Consider the following 27,991-nt stretch of genomic DNA (forward strand, 5'->3'; position numbering starts at 1 on the left):
AAAAGTGAAAACAAGGTGAGACCACTAACATGAAGATTTTTTTTAATGTCTAAACAAAGTTGCTCTAAATGTTTGACATTTATCCCATATACACTCAACAAGAAACCATAAAACACAGACAAATATTCATAATGCCCAATATAAAATATTTAATGAGTAGGCTTATACTTGTCTACAGATGTAAATTATACAACTATTTCAAAGCCAATTGAAAAGTAGAGTATATTGTTCATGCGTCCATGTTTATAAACACTTATAAAAGTTGTATAAAAGTCTGGTAAAGGTTTAATAATGATGAAAAGTGGGCGATACTAATGAACTTTGAACACACAAACCGATTAGGTGAGTGTTACAAACACCTCCGTAACAACTGCATGTTTGTGCTGACCTGTAAACATATAGGCTCATATTCTACAAGGCTCAGTGTCAAGAATTTGCTTATGCTATAATGCTTCTTGTATCTACTGAAATCCTTCCTATGTTTTTAAGGTTAAAAAACAAGGCAAAAGCGATTTTGTGTCTCGCCCACTTATGAAAATAACCAGAAATATCGTGATTTGCGAGGGCACGCAACAGAATTGTATCGAAACTTCATTGTGAAATGACTGGGATGGAATAACACTTGCACGTAAACTTTAATGTTGACCTGAAAATGACCTTTGACCTTACCATGTGACCTCCAACTGCAGCATAACATGCAGGTCCCCCAAGTCCATCTACCATCCAAGTTTGGTTGAAAAGCGACTTACGGTTGCGGAGTTAGGTGTCATTAGGTTTGTGACGGACGGACAACATTTGGATCCCTAAGTCTCGCCTTCACCTCCGGTGGGCGATACAAAAAGTATTGTATTTTGTCATTTCAAGACAGTTTGTAATGATTTGAATGCCGACTGTGATGATCAATTGATATCTAATTATTGAGATTGATGTCACATTTGGCTACACATAGTTAAACTATAATATGGGCAATAGTCTCATCTACAGAATTTAAGTGAAAGACAAGCTCCTTCCTTTATTAAGATTATTAATATTCAGGGTATAATATAGCAGGGGTGGATCTGAGGTCAGGGCTGTTCATAAAGCTGTTGGTACTTTAAACACAATTTTATGAAGGACTGGTGACCTATTCTTGTGTTCAACATAATACATAATAAATAAAAAACCTCCCTGACAAAAGTTTCTCCCACATACTCTCTCCTGAGAAACTCAAATCGAGACCTTGCCTCGTTTGGCAATATTTGGCCAGCCTCAGATAGAGCTCTAAAGCATAGTATTAATAAGAGCAACAACAATAGAAGTAATGATAGGAATTTAGATGTTTTATATCAAAATAATACCACCCTCATCTGAGACTCTAGCGATACAAGTTGAACTTGGGCAATACATTATTCGATCAAGAAACCCGTAGTATAAAGTCTGTGTGTGGAAATTTTAAATCAATTAACGATGGCATCATACTTTTGACATGTAATGAGTTAATATTATTTTGAACAGATATACCTGAAAAAATATATCATATTAGATGGCAGAACAATAAAGTTTGGCCCATTTTATGTTTTTATCGAGACAAAAATAGCACAAGAAGTAAAGAGCACCAATATTATAGAAAAGCACCTATCGGAAGACAACTCAGAGCTTAAATGGGACACAAGTAACTTGTTCAGGTGAGGTGAGAGAAAGAGAGATAAAGATATGGGAGAAAGAGAGAGAGCTGTGCTCCCTCGCATTCATTCTTATGGGGGAGGTACACATTATATTTTCCCCACACTGCTATACCCTTATTGCTCATCGATACCTACACTTGATAATTCCATAAAATAATCAACCTTTTTGTACATCCGACCCCCATTTTTCTCAAGTTTTACTTCACTTCATAAACTGACCAAATCTAGTCATTTTACAGCATTACAGACTGTCAAAAGAACAAGAAATCAGAGACAGAAAATTTCATGAAAGTCCCACACATAGGGGGTCGGATGTACATATTTTATGGAATTGCCCATAAGTCATGTATCAAGTAAAGAAGAAAACATGAACTTCATGAGCATCCTTTAGAAATCTCAGAAAATCATGTTTCTAACCTGGAAAATATATTGTTTTCCTTTTTTTTTCTAGACACTTCATACCCGAGTGCATTTTTTTGTGGATTTGCAATCCTGAATTCCATTATTCTTTGAGAATGATAATGAAAGCAGCCAGTGAGAGAAATGGCCTGACATAAAATTGATCAATAAATAAACAAATGTGATTCTGTGAGGGTCAAGGAAATAATACAACACAATATGATCAATTGCAAATATAAATCATCTTTTAAACAGCATCCTCCTGAAATTTTACTTAACAGTACACTGCTAAAGAGAATTAAGAAATATCACTTTATTTTCTTTTCTTCCAATATTCTTCAATTCTCTATGAAAGAAATCATACAGAGATAAAATACTGCAGTAATTTTCCATGACAAATATGCTTGTCGCATTTCCAAGAATGAGGAATCATCTACTAAGTGAATATAACGGTGAAACCTGTAAAACATTCGCCAAAGCATAACAATAATATCAACTGCATATCTGCCAACCTTGACAGCTGAGAAATAAAACAAATTACTAAAACATTCACAGAAATAGGAACATTCCTGAATTCCCTACACTATACTATAAGTAGAATCACATAAAAAAACAGAAACACAAAATTTACAAGGGCAACTTTCTTTTCCTCAAAAGAGGAATAATCCTATTTAATAGGAACTCTTGGCAGGTATACAATTGCACATAAAAGACTTCTGTTTTTTTTTTTTTTTTTTTCTTGTGAAATCAGATCATAGTCTTTCAATTAAAAAATCTTATATTTGTAAGTGGAAGAACTAAATAACTTCATGGTGACGATGCTCAACAGCAAATCAAAATCAGATTTTCCATTAGTATTGATGGTAATGTCAAATGGGAAGCCCACCCAGATGTCAAGTTGGATATAAATTTTAAAGAAAATTAAAGTATCACACCAATAAAAAATTGGCGAAAATCCATCAAAGAATAATACATTATGTAACAAATGAGTGAACTGCTTGCATGAGTTAACACAAATTAACTTTAAGAATCAATTACTTTATTAATATTTGATGGATATTTGAAGACTGTCATGTTTCTATAATTTCTCTGCTCTTGTGAATACCAACTTGGTGTCGAGATGGACTTCCCTTTAAGCCGCAAGTTTTGTGGAACAGGGCCCAAACTAAGGAAATTAGCTTCTGGTTTCAAGATGGCAAGATCAATCTATTCCATTATGAAACGATCATCTTCTTCCAGGCACCCAAGCGTTTCCATGGGAATCGGGCTTATCAGTGTATGGGATATCCCAGATCCATGGTCGATCTGAAATAAGAGACAGAATAGAAAAGCTGGTCTTAGCTACAAGAATGAAACTAAATATATATATATACATGTATAATGTATATGATATTGTATGGTATTAATTAGATCATGGAGCTATCATAGCTCCATGATTAGATCATGCATTGCGTTTACACATTCTGAATAACAAAGCGATACTCAATGAAATTTTCCTTAAAAATCTGTATGAGCATCATCCTCTTAATTCCATTGGTTCTTGTTTTTTCCTGTCGTATTCTTTGATCATCACGTTGTTCTTCATATGTCATTGCAAAAACACAATGTTCTATCATGACTGCAGTTCTAGTACATGCATTTTACCTTTGTTATTATCATAAAATTCCATTTCCCTCCTTTCTTTTGTTCTTTCCAATAACAAAGTTTTTAAAATAATGAAATCTAAAAGATCACTGTCACACCCAATTATCAAAATACCAACTGACCTACTGCTTTATCAAAAGCACCATTTTCTCAGACTCACCTGATTTAGAATATGGTGTGAGAGGAACGTCCCAAGGGAGTGAGAATTCTTTCTGGCCACACCCATCCACTAAGGGAAACGTCTTCCAAGTCTTATCCTGAAAAGAAATAATCCGGGCAAATAATATGATTTTCTTTCTGGCAATGTCAAGGCCAATTTCAATGCATGTAGATATTTTTATGAATGTTCAATTATTCAACATTCTCACAAGCGGTAAAAATCAATATATTCTTAATGTTTTCATTTGTCTCAATGTCCATATGCAACAGAAGGGAATCAAATCATGAATGGCTTCGCAAAATGGAAACAAAAAGGAAATTAAAAAACTATAACTTCCGATAAATGAAAATGAGCCATAAATTCAGCTAAAAATACCAAAGACAAAAAGCAATGAGAGAGAGAGAGAGACAAAAATAAGAAAAAGTCATAATTGAAAGTGACTTAACATGAAATAAAACTATTCATGGATGAACATTTCAATGAGAATAGTCGAGGGACAACCTGCTTAATACTCTCATTTTATTACAAACCATATTAGATATTAAAAAATATAAAGCAACTATTCTATCTCTAGATGTGTGAATAAATCTCCAAGGAAGGAGAAAGCTAGCTTGTGAAATCAGCATAAAAATATTGATTCATAACAAGGTATTAACAAGAAAGGAATACAGTAAATGTTAACCCGCTTTATGACAGGAAGAAAAGAAGAAAATGAGGTGATTTTAAATAAATGAAGCCTCAGTGGCTGTCAAAACTGATATGATTATTTTCATCGCAAGTGCCACGAGAGTGGAATAAGCAGATTGCACGGTGTGTGACCACGCATGCAATGACAAATCTAAAAATTTAATTTCCAAAAGCACCCATAAGATTTACAGTTAATCAAATATTTCACTTCATCGCTTCCGAATAAAGAGAATGTAGGTATGAAATGTTGATTGAATCACACACAGACGTGAAATAATAGCTAGTGAAAAGATATCTATACTTTGAATGGATGAATAGTTTGAAATTGTGTGGTTTTAATTGCAAAATACAATTATGAGGCAGAAGGAATTGATCATGATGGGAACAATTATGAGTTCATTAAACGATACAAATATGGTAAAGAAAGAGTAAGATAAATGGTTAAAGATGCTGGAAGAGAAAGATGATATAACAGACACTGAGAGGGGAAAATAAAAAGAATTGATCAGAGAGAAAGAGAAAAGAGGAAGAAGAGGGTATGTGGAAAGGGAGGGGGGGATGGGTAGATGATCCTAAACAGAGAAATTGATAGGCATGTGGGGGGGGGGGGAGGGGTGGTGAAGGAAAAAAGAGGGGAAGAGAAAAAGGACTAGTACTCCATAATAAAGGATCATGAAAATATTTCATATAGCAAATACGCTTCAACAAAGTGCATGTACATTTACACGGAGGCTTAAAAAATACAATTCAGAAAAAGCAACCAGAGTAAAAAGAAGAAAATGTAAAACAATATAAAAGAAAGGAAAGGGTAAAATTAATCACATACATGTAGGTGTAGGGGGGGGGGTGGACATTACAATAGAAGATGGGTATGCATACACACATTGTGTAATAAACTTTTAAAAGAATAAGATCAAGATTGAACTAAGAAAGGGTAAAATTAATCACATACATGTAGGTGTAGGGGGGGGGGTGGACATTACAATAGAAGATGGGTATGCATACACACATTGTGTAATAAACTTTTAAAAGAATAAGATCAAGATTGAACTAAAGAAGCAGGGAGGTAATTAAAAAATGAAATGGGATATGAGAGAGATGAAAAGGGGAAATGAGAGAGGGAGAGGTGGGTGGGGAAAGGAGAGCGAGTGATGGGACAAGAGAAGAGAGAGAGAGAGAAGAAAGGAAAGGACTGATGGAAGGATAGAAAGAGAAGATAGAGAAGAGAAGGTAGAGATACAGGAGCAAGAGAAAGAGAGAGATAAGTTAGTTAAACATGAAATATTGAAAGAAACAAATACATCTCAGGAGAATGACAAAAAGATTAATGACTGGCTATTGAGCATGACATTTCCCCCATTTCATCATGAAATGGATAGACCCTATCATACACTATTACATCTAACACTGTCAACATTTCGTACAATTGGTCTGTGTCTAACAAAATTACTAACCCACTAATTTGATTACAGTGAAACCCCCAGCACGTTGATGTGTGTTCAGCACTTTCTTCAACAAGCAATATCTGACACCAAACAATGAATAAGGTAAACTACCATTAAGTCATCAAAACCCTGAATGGACGAGCTTTTGTGTGAGCAAAGGTTTTTTTTCAGCCTTGCAATGAAAAGAAAGAAAAAAGCTGTGATATAATTCATTTTTTTTAAAAGATATCGTATAGGCATGACAGGTTTGTCTAGTAATGCAAAAGAAAAGACAACCAAGTCAATATAATAGGGTGTATTTACCATATAAGTGGGGCACATCTACTGCCAGTTCTGCTACAATCTCGCAATAAATCATTTCTAATTTCCACGATGGTTTGACATCGAAATTTGTAATATACATGCACTTAGGGAGCAGAGAAAGGGGGCAGACTACGGCTGTAATTGTTTCATTGGATTCGCAAACATTCGTAATATGACAGCTCTCTTTGCTTATATGCAGGAATCATTTCATTTCATTTCACTGTATTTAGTTAAACAAGAGAAATAATCAGATAAACCACACTGTGTTTGCTTGGCTTCCTGATGATCGGTCGTGTGTTGTACTTCTTTCTTTTCAACGGATGAATAAATTTGACTGAAGGTATTTTACAACAATAAGCAAAAGAAGAGAGCTCTTAAGTAAAAGCATGACATTTGTCATCACAGTTTTCACACTGGAGTTTTTCCTTGGAGCACAAATATGTTTGGTCTTTTAAGAAAATTTTACAATTATCCGTCGAAGCTGAGAAAAATTACTTGATCATGAATTCATGCCATGATTTAAATTGTCACTTTTGAAAATTATTGCCACGGATTGAAAAACACCTTTTATTAAATGGTTTATTTTTCAAATCTGATTGCATTTCCAGTGACAAAAAGGGGGAAAGACAAAGGATGTAGTTCATATGTTGCATACGGTAAATCAAAGAAAAAACTATTGATGGCACCTTAAAATAAGATATAAAACATATTAGTTGACAGTTATTATAAGTTGAGATCTGGAATAATTAATCTAAGTGACAATGAAAAAGTGAAGCTAGTGCCCTTTTTTTTTAAGTCTTGCCTGCATTATACCAACTATAGAACGAGCTAGTGTGGAATTGATATGTGAAATGACAAACATTTTCTCTTTCTAAGGGGCAAGTCCACCCCAGAAAAATGTGGGTTTGAATCAAACAAGCCTAACGCTAAATATTTTATCAAAATGTAAAATAAGAAAGTTATGGCATTTTAAAATTCCGCATATTTTTCACAGAACAGTTAACTCAGTCATATGCAAATGAGAGTCGATGATGTCCCTCACTATCTCTTTTTGTTTGTTATTGTTTGAATTATACAATATTTCATTTTTTACAAATTTGACTATGAGGACCAACTTGATTGAACCATAAAATGTTTAAATAACATTAATTCCAAATGTTCAGTGAGAAATAAACTTTGTTTCATATAACAATGAGAAAATAAGAATATTTCATACAATTTAATACAAAGAAAATAGTGAGTGGGTGTCTGGGTGACGTCATCAGTCCCCTCATTTGCATACCGAACGAGGATGTGCATTTCATGAAATTAAACGAAACTTTAAAATGTCATAACTTTCTTAGTTTAAATCTGATTTTGATGAAATTTTCAGTGTTATGCTTGTTGGATTTTCTTTTCATTCATATAAACTTTATGTTGGGGGCAAACTTGTCCTTTAACTGACATGTGAAAACATACATGTACATTTGTCAAATATTTGTCATGGTATAACAAATGAGGGCGCTGTAACTAAAAACTATAGTTTGTTGTAGAGAACATCCCCCTGTCAGTGCACCTGATCAGAACGTTATGCAACAGTCATATCAACAGAAACTGACTTCAAACAGAATGATGGTACAGTATGTCATTGGTATAATGTAAAATATTCAGTTGGTCGGGGCCCCATCTTACAAAAAGTTGCAATTGACCTGATCAACCACAACTATGGAAAGCCAGCAACATCGACATATAAAATGCATGTTTGTTCAACATGTTTCCTAGATATGTTCAGTTTTCTTGGAAATTCAGTATGCTCCCCTTTGTTTACAAAAGGACATTGTGTAAATTTCCTGTAAGAAAAATGATGACATTGATGGATTTCATATATGAGGTTGATCATAATAATCACAACTCTTTATAAGACGGGGCCCTGGAGTCACATTAGCCAGTGTGACTGCGGCATTAGAATGACATGCAATAAGGCTGGTAGATCGAGCATATGAAATCAAATTTGAAATGATAAACCTATGAAAGTCAGGATACCCAATAGTTATTTTGTGCTTTTCCCAAATGGCCCAAAAGCACTCAATGAGATCCCAAACTCTCTCAACCTAGAATGAATTCAAATGAGCAACTATCATGGACCTATCACTGACAAAAAATGGCTGATAAAATATCCTTTAAAAAAGTCAGAATAAAGAGGGGCTGTCTAAGGCAGGACATGAGAGAAGTGATTAAACATACATGCCACTCTAACAACTATATATTACAAAACTATTTCACTCTTTACAAATATATTCAATTTAAAAAAAATTCACTTTCTCAAAAGTATATTTCACATTTTACCAAAATACATTGAACTTTTTACAAATATTACATTTCATTTTTCATAAAAATTATCTTACCTTCATCAGACTTATTCTGGTTTGAACTGTTCCTAGTAATACAATTTTTTCGGGAAATTACGGATCAGTAAATTTGGAAAGTCCTTTAAAGTTGTTGTTTTTTGTATTTTAAGTGTTTGTCCAAAATTTATTTAAATAGTCTAAAACTGTTGGACTGATACCATACCTTGATTGAGGGTACTATATACTGTATCCTCTATGTAAGTAAAAATTCCATTTCCCTAACAATATCACATGAGTAATATATGACTGGTAAAATAAATAAATATTTGTGTTGAGTAATTTATCTGAAAACCATTTAACTTTTATTCTTTAACAGAGTCCGTGTGAGTAAAAAAAAACTTGACACCTCACAAATCCCCAACTTAAGGAAAAAAATTGTCATGAACGCATAATTATTATATATGCCTTGAAAGAGTATCTCCTCCCAATTAATTTGATACCATATTCATGTGGTATGTCTTCAAGCTTGGATAATCAGTAGGTATTCTTTGCAGTGATGTATATTTGGATTTCACCAAAGTAAGGCATTACTGCAATGAATGAATCCAGATGCCAATGATGTAATAATCCTACACTAGTTAGTAAACATATTTGCAAATCCTTTTTCAATGAAATTAACTTGAGAATTGATACTAAAAAGTGTTCATTAAACAATTATAATGCACATTATTGTAAAGGTGTTTTGAAATGGATTTTAATGCAACCCTTGTAGGATAATGACAAAATTGACATTTGAGGCCCTTTTCATACAGGACTTGCGAATGTTGTAACTTTGCTATAATGGCAACTACCACGGTAAAATGGCTCAGCAGCTAATCATAATCAAGGTTTCCATGGTGCTTGCCATAATGGCAAAGTTACTGCAGTTGCAAGTCCTTTATGACATGGGCCCCAGGATTCATTTATTGCTGTCATGCCTTGGTGCAATTCAATATTTACATCACTGCAAAGAATACCTCCTGATCATCCAAGCGTTAACACATACCACATCGTGGAGAACATACTCTTTCAGGCCATACATAATAATTATGCTCATGTCATATTTCTTCCTTAAATTGGGGATTTGTGAGGTGTCAAGTTTTTTTTACTCACATGGTAGTACTAGTTCCGAAAGAATCAAGTTTTGGTTTCATGATAAATGACCAAGAATAAAAAGCCTGTCTAATGCTTTGACAAAGGATCAATAATGTAAATTATTAAGTTTCATTTAACATTCCAAAGATAAACAGTGGAGTAGCAGCTGAAACCTTTTTTGTCTTCAATGATTCTGAAAGAAAATGTGAGTTTAAAAGAAAATAAATCATATCTAAAATATCCCTTGGCAATTTTTATATATATATATAACCCTTTGAGCTCTGATATCAAATTTAGTGATTTAGTATCAGAAAGCTAGAGACATGGGGGTGATTTCAAGTCCGATGTTGGCCTTAGTGTTGGTGTTGAAATTTAGATTGCTTCCCCCAGCTCCAAAACTTATTCAGATTTTGTTAAACTGATCCAGTTCACATTATTGACATCTCAACAACTCATGAGTGACTTTTCGGGACTATGTAAAAATTGACCTAACACCAACACCAAAAGGTTAACACTGAACTTGAAATCACCCACTGTGATATATGCACAACTGAAAAATAAGATATGTGGTACTTACAAAGCTACAGGGGATCATCATGACTCCAATCTCATATGAACGAATCATCAGCTGACTGCCATTCTTCTCAAAAACTCCCCAAGCTGCCTTAGACAAATTAGCACTGAAAAGAGAATGAAACAATCAGATTAATATTGTGCTAAGAAAAATTATCTTCTTACCATCCCATATCCTCCTCCTTTTCTTCTCTTTTCCATTTGCATCCCTTCTCGTCTCTTCTCCCTTTCTCTTTTCCCATCTCCTTCTCAGTCTCACCTTGTGCTACATAATTATAGTGGGACTATCTGTCTGATATAATAATAATAATACTAATAATATCCACTTATGTAGCACCAAAACTATTTCTATATATTCTATTGTTCTACAAGAGCTCCCCAAATGCTGTACATCCTACTGGAATAAATAGGTTTTTAATTTTAGTTTGAAAATATATAAAGTTTGTTGAATTCCTAATGTCAAGGGGAAGTTTGTTCCATAGTTGTGGGGTTGACATAAGAAATGACCTATCTCCTAGTGTTGCTTTAGTCTTGTGTGGGGGGACTTGCAGTGTGAGTGTATCTTGTGAGCTATGAAGGTCATGAGATCTGGATTTAAATTATAATGTATGATCAATCACTATTATGGCTGGGCACAGCATAGACCACACATAAAACTTTGCAATGCTATTGGGGTGCTGCAAAACAAACTTGGGATCAATTGCAAGTCTATTTTTGGTCCCTAAATCAATCATATGTCTTGCAGTTAATTACAAATTAGTGATTGATTACTAATCTGCTCCTTGAAACAAGAAGTTTAATCTGATTTGCTACAGTTAACGTTGATCTATCAGTTGTAAAATTACAACAGAATATTTGCAATTGATTGCAAATATTTTTTTGCAACACCCCCTAAGTATGCCATTACTTGCATTGTGACACAGCATACTGCGCAATCTAAATATATTCATTAATTTATTTATCATGGTATTAAAAAATTGCACATGGTAGCCTTAGGGCTGAAATCGGCACAATTCACATCAATAGTGATACAAGAGTACTACAAAAAAGACAATAGCATTTAAATAATACATTCATAACAAAACTATACTCCAGAGACCTTGTTCAAAGAATATTGGTTGTAGGATAAAGAGATTGAATTCAAAAGTATTTCATAATATGGTTCAATCATAGAGCTATTAACAGAAGGAGATCTGACTCTCTCAAACGCTTTGCCCCATGCGCGGCACCGCTAATCCCCTCTCAGCAGGGTCCCTCACGGCGCATTACACAGGCCGCTCGTAAATCAGATAAGGAAAGTTGATCGACGCGGTCAACAGCTCGGGTTTGCGCTTGCGCAGTAGCGTTTTCACCCATAATGCATTTCACATCGGCTTCACGAATTTTATGCAAACATGGCGGCTCACGATTTCGGAGATGAAAATCTGGTTTTGGAACCAGCTGAATGCAGGGTGACCAGATTTCACAAAAAGAAATACGGGACAATCGACAAAGTACGCCGGGTCTTTAAAAAAAAGATCAACAAGGGAGGCTACACGGTGTTCGACTTGGGGAAAAAATGTACAGAATTGGAAGGGGGGTGAACGAAAGAATGAAGGAGGGAATGAAAAGGCGAAAGAAAAGAGTTGAATTGAGAACGGAAAGAAATAAAAAATGAAGGGGAAAATGAAGGAAAATATATTTTTAAAAAGGAATGTAAGAATAAAATGATGAAAGATAGAATAAAAGAAAAAAAACGTTTCCGTCATTCTTTGAAATGAATTAAGAAGGAAAGAAAAAGAAAAGAAGGAAGGGAAGATGTGTGAAAGAAAACATAAGGGAGAGAAAAGAAAAAAAGAAGGAAGAAAAAAGGAGGAAAGAAAGAACGAATAAAAGAAAAATGTTTCCTTCATTCTTTGAAAGAAAGAAATAAAGAAAGAAGAAAAACAGGAAGGAAGGGAGGGAGGGAAAGAAAGAAAAAAGGACACAAAGTAGAAGGAAAAAATAAAATAAAAAATAAAAGGATGAAAGAGAGGGAGGAAAAAATAAAGGGAGGAGAGAATAAATATAGAGAAAATAATGGAAGGAGAGAAAGAACAAAAAGAAAAGGGAGAAGGAAGCAAAGAAAAGTTTAAGGAAAGAAAAAATGAAGGGAAAAAAGGAAATTTAAAAAAGGAAGGAGAGTAAGACAAAGAAGGAAAGAAAGAAAAATGAACAGAGAGAGAATATCAGGAAAGAAAGATAGGGAATAAAGATAGATGGAATAAAAAAAGGGGCAAAGAGGAAGGATAGAATGATGAAGAAAAAAGGATATGAAAGAAAGAAAGAAAAAAAGTACAATCTTAAAACAAACAAAAAATCCCATAATCTTACAAAAATCATAACGATATTTCGTGTTTCTAAATATAGGCCCCTATTTAGAATAGAAATAGAATGTTTTAGAAATGAGGGGGGGTCGGGTGTCTGGACACTTTATATTTTGGAAGCCTTCTTTTTTATCTTTAGATTAAACTAAAAATATGAATTCAATAGTTGTAATCATCTTTTATTTTGTTCTCTATAATATTTTTAAAATCATAATTATTTTTTGTACTAAAAATTGTAAAACTTCGCTTGTAAATTTTTCCAAATGACTTTGTAACTTAAAATGAATCGTCCTGACACAGAACTGGGAATACATCTTTGTGGTCCCAAACATGTTATTTTTAAGTTATTTATTATGTAGAATAACAATTTTTTGTACTTTGTTCTCCTTTTTACTGGTTTGTAAATTAAATTTATTCGCTCCGCGGCTCCTGCTATTTTCCAAAAACGATCCAGAGACAAGAGCTGAGCGAGCACGGAGCTCCCGTCATTCATTACACTCACTTTCAACTTACACAAATAGGAGTACGGTACGTGGGGCACCAGAGGGTACTCCACGATGCGACAATCGCCAGAGAAATGCCCCGCAGATTCGTTGTTATATTATCAAGACCATTGTAAACACGCAAATGATTTTTGCATAAAAATAAAGCTCAAAGTATGGTTTTTTACCTTATTATAATTTCTAAAACATATACGAGCAGGGAAAGATTTAACTACGTAAGAAAGACAGACATACCTAAAATGACCAATCTCCAACTTCCTTCGTTTGTAATTTTGTTGAGTCAAATCAGATTGTGACGTATTTGGTATGTATGCAAAGGGGATCATCTCAGAAGTTCAACCATACATAAAAGACGTACATAAGGAATCCGTACGAAGAGATATGGATGTTAGAAGAACAGCAAGTCGTGTTTCAATTTTGAAAAAAAACTGAGCTCGGAGAGAAGTTATGTGGGAGAACGTCGTTTACGGCGGAGCCTCGCAGGGTCCTTCAAAATATCTCTGACCTCAGATTTTACGAGGGGGCTTATCACGTTATGTAAGCGGGCTCTTACTTTTGCCTGGCGGCTCGCCGATTGATGTTAGATATCGTTCCTTCGCCAGAAAGAAGCGATAACAAAGGATTAACAGAGGATTTGGAAGATGGTTCTCCTTCTCTTAATAGCTCCATGGTTCAATCAGATAACATCAATTATAATTAGAGCTAAGAAAATTAAATTGGTTTACACACTTTAAGGTATTGTGCCATTATATGAATATTCTCTTGATGAGCGTAAAACATTATTCCTATTGCAAGTCGTGATAGTGTCTCAATGAAATGTTACCAATTGCCTGATGCAATCTACCACAAGTAGCAATAAACGCCTGAAACTGCATTTTCCTTTCTCTTCTTCTTTTTGTTCATTTTCACCTCTTCCACTTCCTCTTCTACCTTTAAAAAAAATTTGAACTTGTCTGTTTTGCATGGTTTGATTCCAGATTAATGAGGAGTCTTTTGTCAAATTCAATTGGCTTTGTTTTGGGGAGTTTTTTGTGCAAGAAATATGCTGGATATCAAACCTCAAGATCGTCATTATCATCATCATTATCACCATTTGTTGCAAATGGAAATATATTACACAAATTACCTTGTCACCATGAACCACGCAATCTCTTTATTATCTGGAGAAAGTCTGGAATAGGATTTGATGTGAGGGCTGGCTCTGCTACGACCAATTCTAGATGCCTTCCACTGACTGTATACAATAAATAACAACCACAATTTGAATAAGAAGGGTTTTGTTTTTGTTGGGACTAAAAAGAAAGAAAGAAAAGTGTACATAGAGCTTGAGAGAGAGATGATGATTGAGAAGGGATGGGTAAGGTAACATAAGAGTAACGAAGAGGGGGAGGTGAAATTTTAGCTTAACTTCTATTATAATAAACAATTATCTTTTTCAGAAGACATGGCATGTAATGTTAACTACTGATATCCTTGTATCTGATTTGTTTAAAGCAAATAAAAAGCACTACAGAGATATTTCATGAAACACACATTGGAATGAGCAAAAATATATTTATTTTACAGTTGCTGAAAATATAACAGGCAAACAGATTGATAATTAATATGTTGACATGTACACATTAAAACAGAAAAAATTATGTGATTTCCACTAAAATTTATGTTCTTACACAGACATAAGAATTAACAGACAACACTGTTACTTGAATTTCAAGTTGTGGATGTATCTTTCCATGCAACTAATTTTGTAAGTTACCCAGCACCGAAACTATATAACACATACACACAAAAATTAATTCTACAATTGGTACTCTCTAATTCATACGATAGATATTAATAGCAAGATCACTTGTAATGCTCCACAAATTTATGAGAGAAAACTAGAAAACGCTTACAAGAAGAATTGGTGAAGATATGGCTGTTTCTTGGCTGTCTGTATACTGTATGGTAATGATCCACCAGCAGGGTAACCTTCAAGGCTTGTTCGCACATTATCAGAACATGGGTAGATCTATATAAACCAAGCAAAAGATAAAGGCTATTATCAAAGACAGATGTTAACTTTGTGAGCAGAGCATACATATTAAAAATAAATCCAATTCATGATGAGATGTGTTGGTGGAAAGCTTACAGGGTTCCCACAGAAAATTGAAAACAGAATTCCATGACTTTTCCATGACTAAATTGCTGCTTTCCATGACTTCCCATGACGTCCCGGGAGTTGTGTCGAATTTGGGATGTCACAAAACTGGGAAAAATGGAAATCATGAACACCAATTATAATAACAGAGTATGATCACAGAGTATGAGAGTTGCAAAACACAACAAACTGGAAAGCTGCCATAGCCAAGAGGTAAATGCAGTTCCATGACTTTTCATAAGCTTTCCAAATTCCCTGACTTTCCATGACCACAAATTTTCCAGGATTTTCCATGACTGTGGGAACCCTGGCTTAATCCTGAAACCCACACAAAGTTTGTTCACAATGCATTATATAGATTACAAACAAGCATTTTATATTGATGGTATAATCATGGTTTTTTTTTTTCTGTTCATGCACCCAGTCTATAAATCACACACTAATAATTCCACACAATTTTATGGGGGGGTATGAGACAAAATAAGTTAAAGATATGAAAACTTGAAACATCATGTGTGTTTTTTATTTCCTTTTGGTTGACACTAACTCATGACACTTCACTCACTCTAACTGATTTTTGTTTTCATTTATGATTTGTAATATTCCACAGGTAATTAATTTTAGTTTTTCAGCAGTTACCCATATAAATGAAAGGTACCACTCATCCAAAATGCATGGTTTACATAACTTATATCAGAGCTTATTAGTTCCAGATCTATGATACTTTAAAGGCTTTCTCACAAAAGCCTTGCTGACAATAACTACCTGAAGTTACCTTTGAAAATTGGGTAACTTTAATAAAGAGTTTGAAATATTGTAAATTACGGGAAATGGAACTGTCATAATTTGCTGCTAATATTATTATCAGCGATTATCATAAGAATCACACTGTATTCTTGGCACTCAAAATTTAAAACAGAGCATGCAATACCAGCTTCATATGTCTTGTATCAGCATTGGAGGTGAATGACCCTGATTGACCTTTGACACTTGACATACTTTGAAGGAACTCAGCACACAGCCATTTGGTCTTGTCTGCACCCAGAGAACCAATGCTGGAAAACTGACCAATGACCGGCCAGGCCTGGACTAGTTGTTTGTCTGGACCATACTGCCGTAGAATCTGCAACAGAATGATCATTACCAAGTTGAAATTGAGATTGATTATGATTGATAATAACAATGGTAAGAAGAATATTTGTAATGTGCCCATATCCATCATGCTCCTGGCACGGAAAACAAAGGACATAGAAACATATTCACTTGGGGTAAAGTCAGAGGGTATTTCTTTAATTTTGTATCAACCCATTGCCTAGTGTAACATGTGGTCACTGTAGAAAGCATATGAAAATTACACAATAAAGTGTACGTACATGAAGGATCTTTCATTTATTTTTATTAAAACACACAAAAATCTACATGATTCCAATGTCTTGGGACCAAAACTTAACATGTCTACATGTATCCGTAACAATTTTTCTTTTCAATTGAATTTTTAAAAATAATAAATGAATGCATGCAAAGAATTATGAATTATTGAATTATGTGACTTTTCTTACCTTCCTGACTTTGAGATGACCCCATTTATCTTTGGATTCTCCAATATGTCTGCCAGGCACTGATGAAATAAGAAATACCCTGTCCAAAAAAAGGAGTAGGAAATCAGTTCATAACATGCCCTATCAACTTTAAATGTTAGCAAATAGCAGTGAATTTGTTTGATAAGTCTAACTTGGAAATCTCTTTGGCAAGGAGGTGACCTGATACATAAATCTTTTTATTTAATTTTTAGTTAACACAGCTTGCAAATCACTGGAATATAGCAAGTCTTTAAAAAGACTGGGCAATTTCTATGCCTAAGACAGGGCGGGTGATGGGGGCTGAATCCCTTCTCCACAATTTCAGCTATGGGCTGCATGATCGCGATGATGATTGGCATGACAGATACACATGGCATGATCTACAAAATTTACATGCAAAGAAAAATTCTTCAAAAAATATTAAAACCAATTTATATTTTTGCTAATCTATGCAACAAATCAACTATATTCTTATAACATTTTAGAGAAGAGGAGGGAAGGGGTGTTAGATGATTTGGCATATGATGAACAACAAATCAAAACAGACAAAAATATTGATAATATGCAATATGACTGCACATTTTTCAAAAAAACAAACCATTACAAAGAATTTACCCTTACTTGGCACCTGAAAGGTCATGTTGCGAGATATGATCTTTCCATGGCTGCAGTGATGGTGCCCTGTACGCTGTGAGGTAAGCTAGTAGATCTCTTTTGAAGAAAGTTGGTGATTCCCCATCTGTTGCTGTCTGTTTGGCTGAAGGTAACTTTGGGAAGAGAGGACTGATCCACACTCTGATCAGTCAAATGGAAAGAAACTTTTGTTAATTTTTTTAATATGTTTATTACTGAAATACATTTTTACCCTGCTTATTTACATAAATTCATAAATACAAGATTAATGGTTTATCTTTACTTGGTCTATAAAAATTGGCAAATGGTGGTAGAACATCATCCATATCATTAGAACACTGGTGCCTTTAACAACCCTCAATTTCTATTTCAAAATCTATAAGGAGCTCTTTCATATCATACTAACCCCCCCAAAACCCAAACCATTTTTTTTTAGTTTGTTATGGCAAACAGACCATTTTTTAGGCCTTTGTTGAGTTTTTGGTTGAATTCATTTGTGGTACTCTTCATCTGCATGTCATCTGCATCTAAAATAGAAGTTTTTTTAAATAGGGCTTGCTAGCTAGAGCACCCTCCTTCATACGACTGGGATGAAATGTCCGAGTCATACCACAGACCTCAAAGATAAAGACCTTTTAACATCTAGCTACAATTGTAGGTGATCAGTATATTAGATGAATTGAAATAAGGCCATTAATGACATACAGTACTATGTTGATACTTTGGAGCAATTGACAAAAAAGGAGAATAAGCTCCTATCGGGGGATAATATCATTATTTAGATTGCAATTATCAATTCTTAATATGATTTTCATATTAGCTTACCCTTGAGTTTTCTGATGCCAATCCATCTCAATGATGTTAGCCGTATGAATCACTACTCTCATTCCATTAGCATAGAGAAGAAACATCATCTTACTGAGAGAAATAAAAATTAGATTATGTCAGAGTCAATGGTCCATGTTAACAACAGTGAACTGGGCCCCCATAACACAAAACTTAGTAATTGATTGTGGGGCCGATTTTTATGATTGATCATACACAGTAATCAATGCAATCAATCCTAGAAACCAGCCCCATGATCAAAGACTACGCTTTTTAATACAGGGTCCTGTAATGAAAGGCATGATTCAGATGTTGTTTAAAGGACAAGTCCACCCCAACAAGAAGTTGATTTGAATAAAAAGAGAAAAACCCAACAAGAATAACACTGAAAATTTCATCAAAATCGGATGTAAAATAAGAAAGTTATGACATCTTAAAATTTCACTTATTTTCACAAAAGTTATATGCACATCCCGGTCGGTATGCAAATGAGGGAACTGATGACATCACTCACTCACTATTACTTTTGTATTTTATTACATGAAATATAATTTTTTCAAATTTTCTCCTCATTGTCCTGTGATACAAAGTTTTATTTCTCCCTGAACATGTTGAATTACCATTGTTTTTAATTTTATGGTTCAGTCAAGTTGGTCCTTATTGTCAAATCTGTAAAAATTGAAATATTGTTTAATTCAAACAATAAAAAACAAAAGAAATAGTGAGTGAGGGACGTCATCAATTCTCTAATTTGCATGTGGCTAAATTGTGCATATGGGCTATTCCAAGGTTACCCACGTTACATTTGGAGACACCTTGACTCATACTTGGAGCTGTAACTCCATTATTATTGATAGGAACTAAACATCTCTTTATCACAACATAGTACGCAGTCTGACTATCCTTTGTATAAAAACAAAACTTGGGAAATTTAATTATGCTCCTGGCAAATCTTTGAAATGTGTCGGTTACTCATGTTACATGATTTGGACATGCGAAAAGTGGACATAAGTGAAAAGTGTCCTCATACAAGGCTTTTATGAAAGTTGATTATATCCATTTCAAAGAAGTATATTCGGGAGACAAATTTGTATATAATTCAAAAAATAAAGAACACATGATTTTTACTAGGGGTGCAGATAAAGTGGTTACTCACGTTACGGTTCAGATGGGCTATATGTACAAAGACACATTGAGCTCATGTCCACCAACCTATGGAATTGCCCATATAACTATTTTGTGAAAAATAAGTGAAACTTTAAGATGTCATAACTTTCTTATTTTACATCCGATTTTGATGAAATATTCAGCATTATGCTTGTCTGATTTTTCTCTATTGATTCAAATCAACATTTTTCTGAGGTGGACTTGACCTTTAACTTTGGATGGGCAATTGTGACAATTTTATAATTTGTCATTTTCTTATATTTTCTGGACTTCTGGGGGATGTTTCACAAAGATTCTAGTTATAGGTCGATCAGCTGGATCCTGCAGCATGCTGATTGATAATATGATTTTATTTTCCCTCTGCGCTTAAAAGAGGAAGCTACATGAAACATGAAACTGCAGTGGGCCAATTGTCTGCACCATATGCTTGCAAGATCCCAAAGCATGCTAGTTTATATATTTTTTAAGTTTTTCTTCATATCTGTAACACAATTTCCCTTAAAATTGGATTGTTGTTATCAAAATTGAGGTTAAAACTATTTTTTGAAGTCTAGTCCCTACCTAAGCATCAATATCTTAACTTCTATTGGAAGTGGATGTAGAAGTAACTTCTGACGGTTTCCATTGCAAAAATACTAATCCATATGGAGGCTTCATATTACATCTTCATGAAGCTTCCTTACTCATGGACATAGAAGCAATCAATCTCTTCATTATATCTTACCTATGGTGTGTACCATACATAATATCAAGCCTTGCCTGACATAGTTTAATGTTAGGGAATGGATGCGCTGCTTCATGAAGTGCTATTTTTCCTTCCCTCTGCTCTCCATGTACAATCAGTAATGGTTTATCTCTGGAACAGAGAATAAATTACAGGAATTTACATGATTTTGAGTTTCAATTGATCAGAAAAAAAAATTATTATTTCCTCTGCTTCTGAATCCTCTGCTTCTGATGAGATCATATTTCTGATCCTTTTACTTAGGGTTTATGTCGGTAAAGGGTGGACACAATGCATAATTTTTACAATGATATCAGTTAAAGTTCATGTCCAACTTAACAAGTTGATTAGAAAATTTTGAACAAATATGGTAAAAAAAACATAGCATTGCATTTAACTAGGATATCAAAGAAGAAATGTATTGAATTAAGTTTAGATTATTTTTCACAAATTATTTTAGTAAACATCATGATTGGAATACAACTGATTAAAACAAAGAAATTCATTCTGTTTTTTATTTCATTTTATTTTTTCTTCAGTTTTTATTGATTTGATATGGAGAAGCTCTGAACTAAAGCACAATAGCTTACAATGATGATGGTCTTCAAGGTTCAGTAAAGAGTAAAACCATGGTTCATATTTTAGGATAAAGGTGTAAATATTTGAAATTTAGAAGAAAAAAAATGAACTGTGTGGCACCATCAGCACTCTTACGTGTATACTGCTTGTATTGTGCAGAAAACTTTCATGAGAGACAACTTGAATTAATATTCATCTGGTTTTGAAAATTGTCATGCTAGACTTATTTCTCATTATTATTCAAACAAACAAATATGTTTGAGTGCAATCAAACTTAATAGAAATTTATCAAACATTTAATGCATCTGAACTCTCTAGGCTAGGTTTGGCTGTATGCAAACCAAGCAACCACCCCTGTAAACCAAACTAATGGCCAGGCAATCTAGGTTCTTGTGTCAATCCCCTTACAAATCTTTGTACAAACCCAGTATACAAATGATGCATGGGTTAGAGTGGGTCAGTAGGAACTGTGTGCACAAGGTAACTTTGGCATGGTTTAACCCACGAGGCGCAGCCGAGTGGGTTTAGACCATAATGCCAAAGTTACCGCGTGCACACAGTTCCACTGACCCACGAAAGAAACCCATGCATCATCTGTTTTATAGAATGGAAAAATTTTATTGAATAAACCACAAAAATTAATGATTTACCGGATGCATGATAATTTCATGCGTCCAGTAAACTCAATTTACTGGACGCATGAAAATATTTACTGGACGCATGATTTTTTTTACTGGATGCATGATTTTTTACCGGATGCATGAAAATTCCAAAATGTAATGCAGACCCTTTGATAACCCTGGAAAACATAAATATGTATGCCTAACTTGATAATATGTTGGCACAAAGGCATCATTATACCCAAAATGCCAGATACAGCTTTGCATTGACTAGATCTATGACTTTTATGAGGCAGCCATAGCTGTGTGTGTATGCCCGGGCCGCTCCGGTGGCCAGTGCCTACGGCTGCCTGGGCCCGCACTGGAGATTTGGCTGTGCACAGCCAGCCCAGGGCAGTGCCAGTAGATCTATAAACGTTAGATCGTATGTCTGGACTTCTCAACTAACGAGTATGCAGGCAGTTTTAATCCCTATGACAATTACGGTAACGTATTTGTACTTACAGATCATTTTGCATCCTTTATTTGATTCATTCTGCCTTGATCGAAAATTCAAAATTTTGACGTAAACAAGCGTAACAGTACATGCGCGATGACATCACAATGACCTTTTCGGACGATAGCTTGTTTACAGTGGATATCGTTTTGATTATCGGGATATCGTTCATGCAGCCCAGTAAAAATTCTTGCATTGCTCTCAACCAATCAGATTGCAGGGATTTTCCCATCCATTCTATAATACACCTTGACCAAAATATGCAAGCAATACCCAACTTTGTGTGTACAAACTCCAGATGTCCTACTAGAAACACACAGTAATTTCAAAAGTGATTTCTAGCATTCAATTCAAACACAAGCCTCATTTAAGTTTTTGGTATCATTCCCCAGAAGGAAGCTGTTTCATAAGCCACTGTGCTCACCAAAGTTCATCTGCATCATGGTGACTACTCAACTACATGTATTATCCTTGTCTCTCTAAGATGCTGCATAAGAAATATAGCTGAAAAGTAATTGAACGGCTTGTATACTAACCTGAACTCTCTTGGATACTGCTTCATTAGCCATGGTATGTCAAACATGTAGTTGAACTGAGCTGATTCCACCAGTTTTCCCATGCACGGATCTAGAATATCTGGCAAAGTTGGTACACATATTTTTTGTTCAAATATGCAAAAAGAAAGCTTGTATAAAGTGGTACTTTTGTAAAAAAAAAAAGGTTCTTGCATTTCCTCGTTTCAAACAAAAGTTGGATTGAATTTAATCATTTTTGATATTTTGACAAATCAATTAATTTTGTATTCATATTGCTTTTTTTAACAATAATTTCTAATTTAGAAAAATCATTTTTCAACTTACCTGATAGGAATCAAAAGACTGAGAATCTCATATAACATTCATAAAACTACATGTAGGCCTATGCATTACTTTTTGTGTCAACTTTATAAAAGCAACCCTGAGGCCTTGAAGTCAGTACTTCTATCAAACAAATGACATAAGTGGAGGACAAAAAAATGTTCCACAATCCGTTTTTGTATTCCCCTGGACGCAGCCATTTTAATAAAAATTTCTTGAAAATGAACATACAAATCATCTTACCTTTGATATGCACAGCATACTGATTATTATAGGTCGACGCAATCCCCTCAACTTTTGTAAGAAGGAAACCATATGGTGATGACTCCTCAATAGCTTCTGGACAGGACAGTGGACATTTCTTTCCTTCTGATTTCTGTCTCTTGGGTGAAGGCTTTGCAGGGCTTTTCTTGCCTGTTGTTAGTTGAGGATGCATATAGAAAAGACAACAATGTATGGGATAAAAGTCAAATTGATTTATCTTGCTCATAATTATTTCAAAAATCTCAACTCTATCATGATCAGATACAAACATTTAACCCTAATTCTTCCGGGGGGGGGGGGGGGGGGCATAATGCCCCCCCCCCCCCCGGGAATGACAAGAATCAAAATACCCCGGGAGATTTAGGGTTAAAAGACGGCCTTACCTTCAATCAGCTATCTTGTTCTGATTGCTCATATTTTTCTTGCCAATCAAAAGACCCACTGCAAATGCAATTTCTTCTCCTCCCCCCCTTTGGCTTATGATTTATTTTTTCATTTTACAAAGTCATCATGACTGCTATCAATACCTTGGTGTCTGTACTCTTCCAAATGAGAAGGGTTCTTTCTGTAGCATTTGGATCCATAAGGGCACTCCTGTTTTGACCCACTGGGCATGCTGGTTTCTCCTTCCTCGATGATCACCGTGTCCTCTTTCTTCAATCTCTTTGTGGACTGTGATATCAATGTTTTCTTCTCCTGGGATTTAGTCTTCCCTCCAGTTTTCTTCTTTCCTTTCCGATCTTCATCCTCATTTTGTGGGCCTGAATCTGAGTCGGATTCCAGTTTCCGCTTTGCTTGTCTCGTCGTCGGATGGTTGTCATTGGTGTTAAATTCATCTTCGTCTTCAATGTATGTGGCATCAGAGTCTGAGTCGCTGGATGTACGTTCAGGTAGAAAGCTTGATTTTTTATTTGTTGAAGGTCTGTCATCATCTGAATCTGAATCGGATATATCATGTCCAGCGGCTAAAGCTCTGGCCATCATTAAGTCTTGGTGTTCTTGCTCTTCCTCCATGTCATACTGCAAAAAAAAGGAACAGAGCCAACAGCTAGTGTTTAATAAGACAAATCACGCAAAGTAAATTAAATGATCTTGATTCTTAGTAGCAGTACTAGTAATCTAAGAACTGTTTGTAAGATTAGAAGTAAATGGAATAATTCATCAGTGTGAATTTTGCAGTGTGATTTGTAAGTTCTATTTTACCATCATAAGTTTGATTGAGTCATGACCATATGGTTCCTTCCTCCATGCCTGAATTTCAAGACCTGAATTGAACAGATGTACAGAATTATATCTGACTGATACACATCTGTAAAACTCAATCACAAATTCACAGCACACACACAAGGCTATTCAATACCACAATTGGGCAGCCAATGCAAAAGCCCGAGTGGTCTCCTGTTGCAAGTGGGATTCCTCAAGGAAGCTTCATAGTGCTGTAAATACACCTTCAAAGAGGAGTGGTCAGTGACGACTTAAATAACCTTCTGAAGTGGTCTGAGAGATGGCAACTACCCTTCAATTATATCAAATGCAGTGTTCCACATCGACAGGAGAAACATTGAAATTTACTGCATTCTTGAGAAAGATCTGCAAGTAGAGAAAGCCGGACAGGATCTCGATGTAAAATTTTACTGTCGGCCGAAATTTCATCAGTAGTAAGCATATGTGATACCAACTCATCAGAAAAATGAATAGAACCATCACTCAACCAGGACCACTCTGCCAATGTTCTTCAAAACCCTAATAAGACCACATCTTGAATACATAGCAGTTATGGTGATATGACCATAATTCAAGTGTGACCATATTTTGCACAGGTTCGCATATCTCAATATTGAGAATTACAGTTATATCATTATTTTCCTTCTTTAGAGCCTTGACAGAGGGAAGAGACTCTGTATGGATGGTCAGGCTGGAATTTTCATGGATTTATTTTGGCCCGCGGTAGGCCTACGTGCAGCTGCACGAGTTGGTAGCGAATCGGCATGCAAGTTGAATTGTCCGACTCATCATCATAGACGTAATTCCCCTAATTTAACTCCATCCACGTCACTAGAGCTAGAAACTTCATCATCATTCTCTTCATCTTCAAAATCATCAATTTGAAAATCCAAAATCTAGATAAACTTCTGGGTTTTCTTTCATTTCATGATCGAAGTATTCAGTGACAGTGTAGAGTAAACGTACCCTCGCAACATGTTTTGCATGCAAGTGGAGCTTGACGTTGGAGAGCCAATCACGTCTCTCGTACACTCATACACGTCATCAAATTCGAGTCAATTCAGAGACTGATCATCTGATGCGATGGGAGGCGTATTTCGGAGAGGCATTTTATTGGCAATTTCCACCTTAATTATGTATTACTTTCGTTATTTTTGAATGACCAAATGGTAATTCCCACATCATGACCTTTCCACTGATATATAATAAGGCCATATTCATAATCAATATATTTCTCCTTTAACTGACTGCTGTGCCGAGGTAACACGAACCTAACTTGTCTAGACCAGAGAGCTCCGGCGGCGCAGGCCGGCTGCAGCTGCCGGAGCTCTCTGACTCTGGCATGTCAATAACCCAGGGAGCTCCCGCCCGTACTTACCACGATTACCGTATATGGATGAAGGTCTAACGAGTGGCAGTTTCCTGACATCTGGGCACAAACTGGAACCTGAATAAAACGAAAAGTTCTCTCCTTCTACCCCAGTCTCGATCGGCCATTTTGTTACGATTCATAACAAAAATGGCCGATCGAGACGGGGGTAGAAGTACTAGGAGAGAACTTTTCGTTTTTTGAGGTTCCAGTCTGTGCCCAGTCCCAGATGTCAGGAAACTGCCACTCGTTAGACCTTCATGATCATCCATATAAATTATAATCGTGGTGACGTGGTAAGTGCATAATTGCTATTTTCACAATTCATTTGGAGAAATATTTAGACCATAAATCACGCTAGTCCCGTGAGTATGGTCAAATACACGGTAAGCCCCTGGGCTCCCTGGGTTCATACTAACCTCGTATTAGTGTGAGTGCCCTGGGTTAGCATGTCAAGAGCTCCCGGGCCTGGCCCTGGGTCCCAGGGGGGGGGGGGGGCACTCAGTATATAATGCATAGTGGGTACCGTAAGGGCACTAGTATTCAACCCGTTTGGAGAGTTTCCTCAAATATATAGAAATATAGAATTTACCTGAATTTCAGACCCGTCTTATTTCCAAGAGCAAATGCTGGTTATTCTTTTTCCGTTATTTTTTTCTTCAACCAGTTGACTGTGTGCGCGGGCGATCGAATTATACGGCGACGGATTTTGGTACTAGTATTCAACCCGTCGGCACTAGTATTCAACCTAGCGATGAAAGATGGCCCTGTCTCTCAATCTGCCCTTGTCCCATCCGACTATGGACTAGACCATTTGAGATGAGACCAAACAGGGAATTAATCAAAGCCAGAGACTTACATAGATCTAGATCTAATTTAGCAATTTAAACCCTTTTGAGATTTGCTATCAATCCTCACTAGGTTGAATACTAGGTACCATTCAGTGCAAAAGGCCATCGCCGCATAATTCGATCCTCCGCGCATACAGTCGACAGATTGACAAAGAAAATATCGACAACAGATTACCCTGGAAATAATAAAGACCTGTGTGAAATTAAGATAAATTCCCTATTTCTAAATATTTTGGGGAATATGTCAAAATCTTTGAATTATGCCGGGTTGAATACTAGTACCCATACGGTATGTGCCGCGGAGGGGACCCCCATTTTTACACTCAAATTTCTGTTCCGAGGCATAGCATTTTTGTCTTATTGAGAAAAAGAACATAGAAAGCCGCTCCAGAGCATAGCATTTTCTTCTTCTCGAGATAAAAAGAAGAAAAAAAATCCGCTCCAGGGCTTCGCATATTTTCCGTTACGCCGTTCCGGTCGCAATTTTGGTGAAAAGCGGCCGCAGTTCGCTGTCCGACCATCGCCTCTCCGCTAGCGCGCCCGTCAGTCGTGCCGCCGGGCTAGCTGCATGTACGTTCCATAGCCAGGGATGCATACGCACTCGCACACAGGCGACCCGTTCCAAGGACCCCCGTTTTCAGAAACATTTGTAGTTCCAAAGCTCGTTCCGAGGACCCTCCTTTTTACAATGAGCCCGGCCGCTCCAAGCCCAAGGCCCCCGTTTTTTGTCTCGCCCGCGGCACACCCCTACCACTTTTTTGGTCGAGTGCCCCCCCCCGGGCCCCTGGGTTTAAACTTTTTAAGTCTGGGGAGCGTTTCATCAATATTTTCATCAGACAAGTTGTCTGGGGAGCGTTTCATCAATATTTTCATCCGACAAGTTGTCAGATCTGACATCTTTCCATGATTTTGATTGGCTGAGAGGCACTGTTCCTATGCCTATAAGTATAAGGCTATATTACTGTCGGATAAAATGGGACTTGTCGGATAAAACGTCCGACAAGTCCTTTCATGAAACGCCCCCCAGATCTGACATCTTTCCCTGCATGTTGATTTGCTGAAAGGCACTGTTACTATGGTAACTGTCGGATAAAGCAGGACTTGTCGGATAAAACCTCCGACAAGTCCTTTCATGAAACGCTCCCCTGGAGTCTGGGTTATTTAATATTAACAATCACGAAATTGAGGTAGCCTAGATGATGATAATAGTACCTGCTGTTGCAATTGCAGAGCCAGATCCTCATCATCAGCTAAATTTGCCATGAACTTGCTGCAATTTATGACGAAAAGTTAACGTTAATAGACTGTATTCAATTGTCGGTACAGTCGCTATCCCTAGCTAGCTAGCTCGCTCGATCGCCACAACTCCAAGGCACAACCAAGGAGCTTCTCCATGCGCTATGCCATATATATATGCATAACGCATGCGTACACCGGTACGTACGTACCGGTGATCGTGAGCGATCGTGAGACGAGAG

At 36.0% G+C, this 27,991-nt stretch overlaps 1 protein-coding gene across 1 annotated transcript; it reads right to left on the reverse strand.

The window, feature by feature from the left end:
* Window positions 1-30: 30 nt before the first annotated feature.
* On the reverse strand, window positions 31-27,945 carry LOC129264598 (tyrosyl-DNA phosphodiesterase 1-like). The gene is made up of 14 exons (XM_054902500.2): window positions 27,726-27,945; window positions 23,597-24,089; window positions 23,049-23,219; window positions 22,485-22,584; window positions 20,254-20,385; window positions 18,363-18,455; window positions 17,526-17,699; window positions 16,884-16,962; window positions 16,256-16,447; window positions 15,080-15,195; window positions 14,311-14,418; window positions 10,341-10,443; window positions 3,868-3,964; window positions 31-3,368 (listed from the first exon to the last, which is right to left on the reverse strand). The coding sequence occupies exons 1-14, from the start codon at window positions 27,774-27,776 to the stop codon at window positions 3,289-3,291; spliced, it is 1,989 nt and encodes a 662-aa protein (XP_054758475.2). The 5' UTR covers window positions 27,777-27,945; the 3' UTR covers window positions 31-3,288.
* Between the last annotated feature and the right edge of the window lie 46 nt (window positions 27,946-27,991).

This window comes from Lytechinus pictus, chromosome 7 (genome assembly GCF_037042905.1).
Source record: "Lytechinus pictus isolate F3 Inbred chromosome 7, Lp3.0, whole genome shotgun sequence".
Taxonomy (NCBI): Eukaryota; Metazoa; Echinodermata; class Echinoidea; order Temnopleuroida; family Toxopneustidae; genus Lytechinus; species Lytechinus pictus.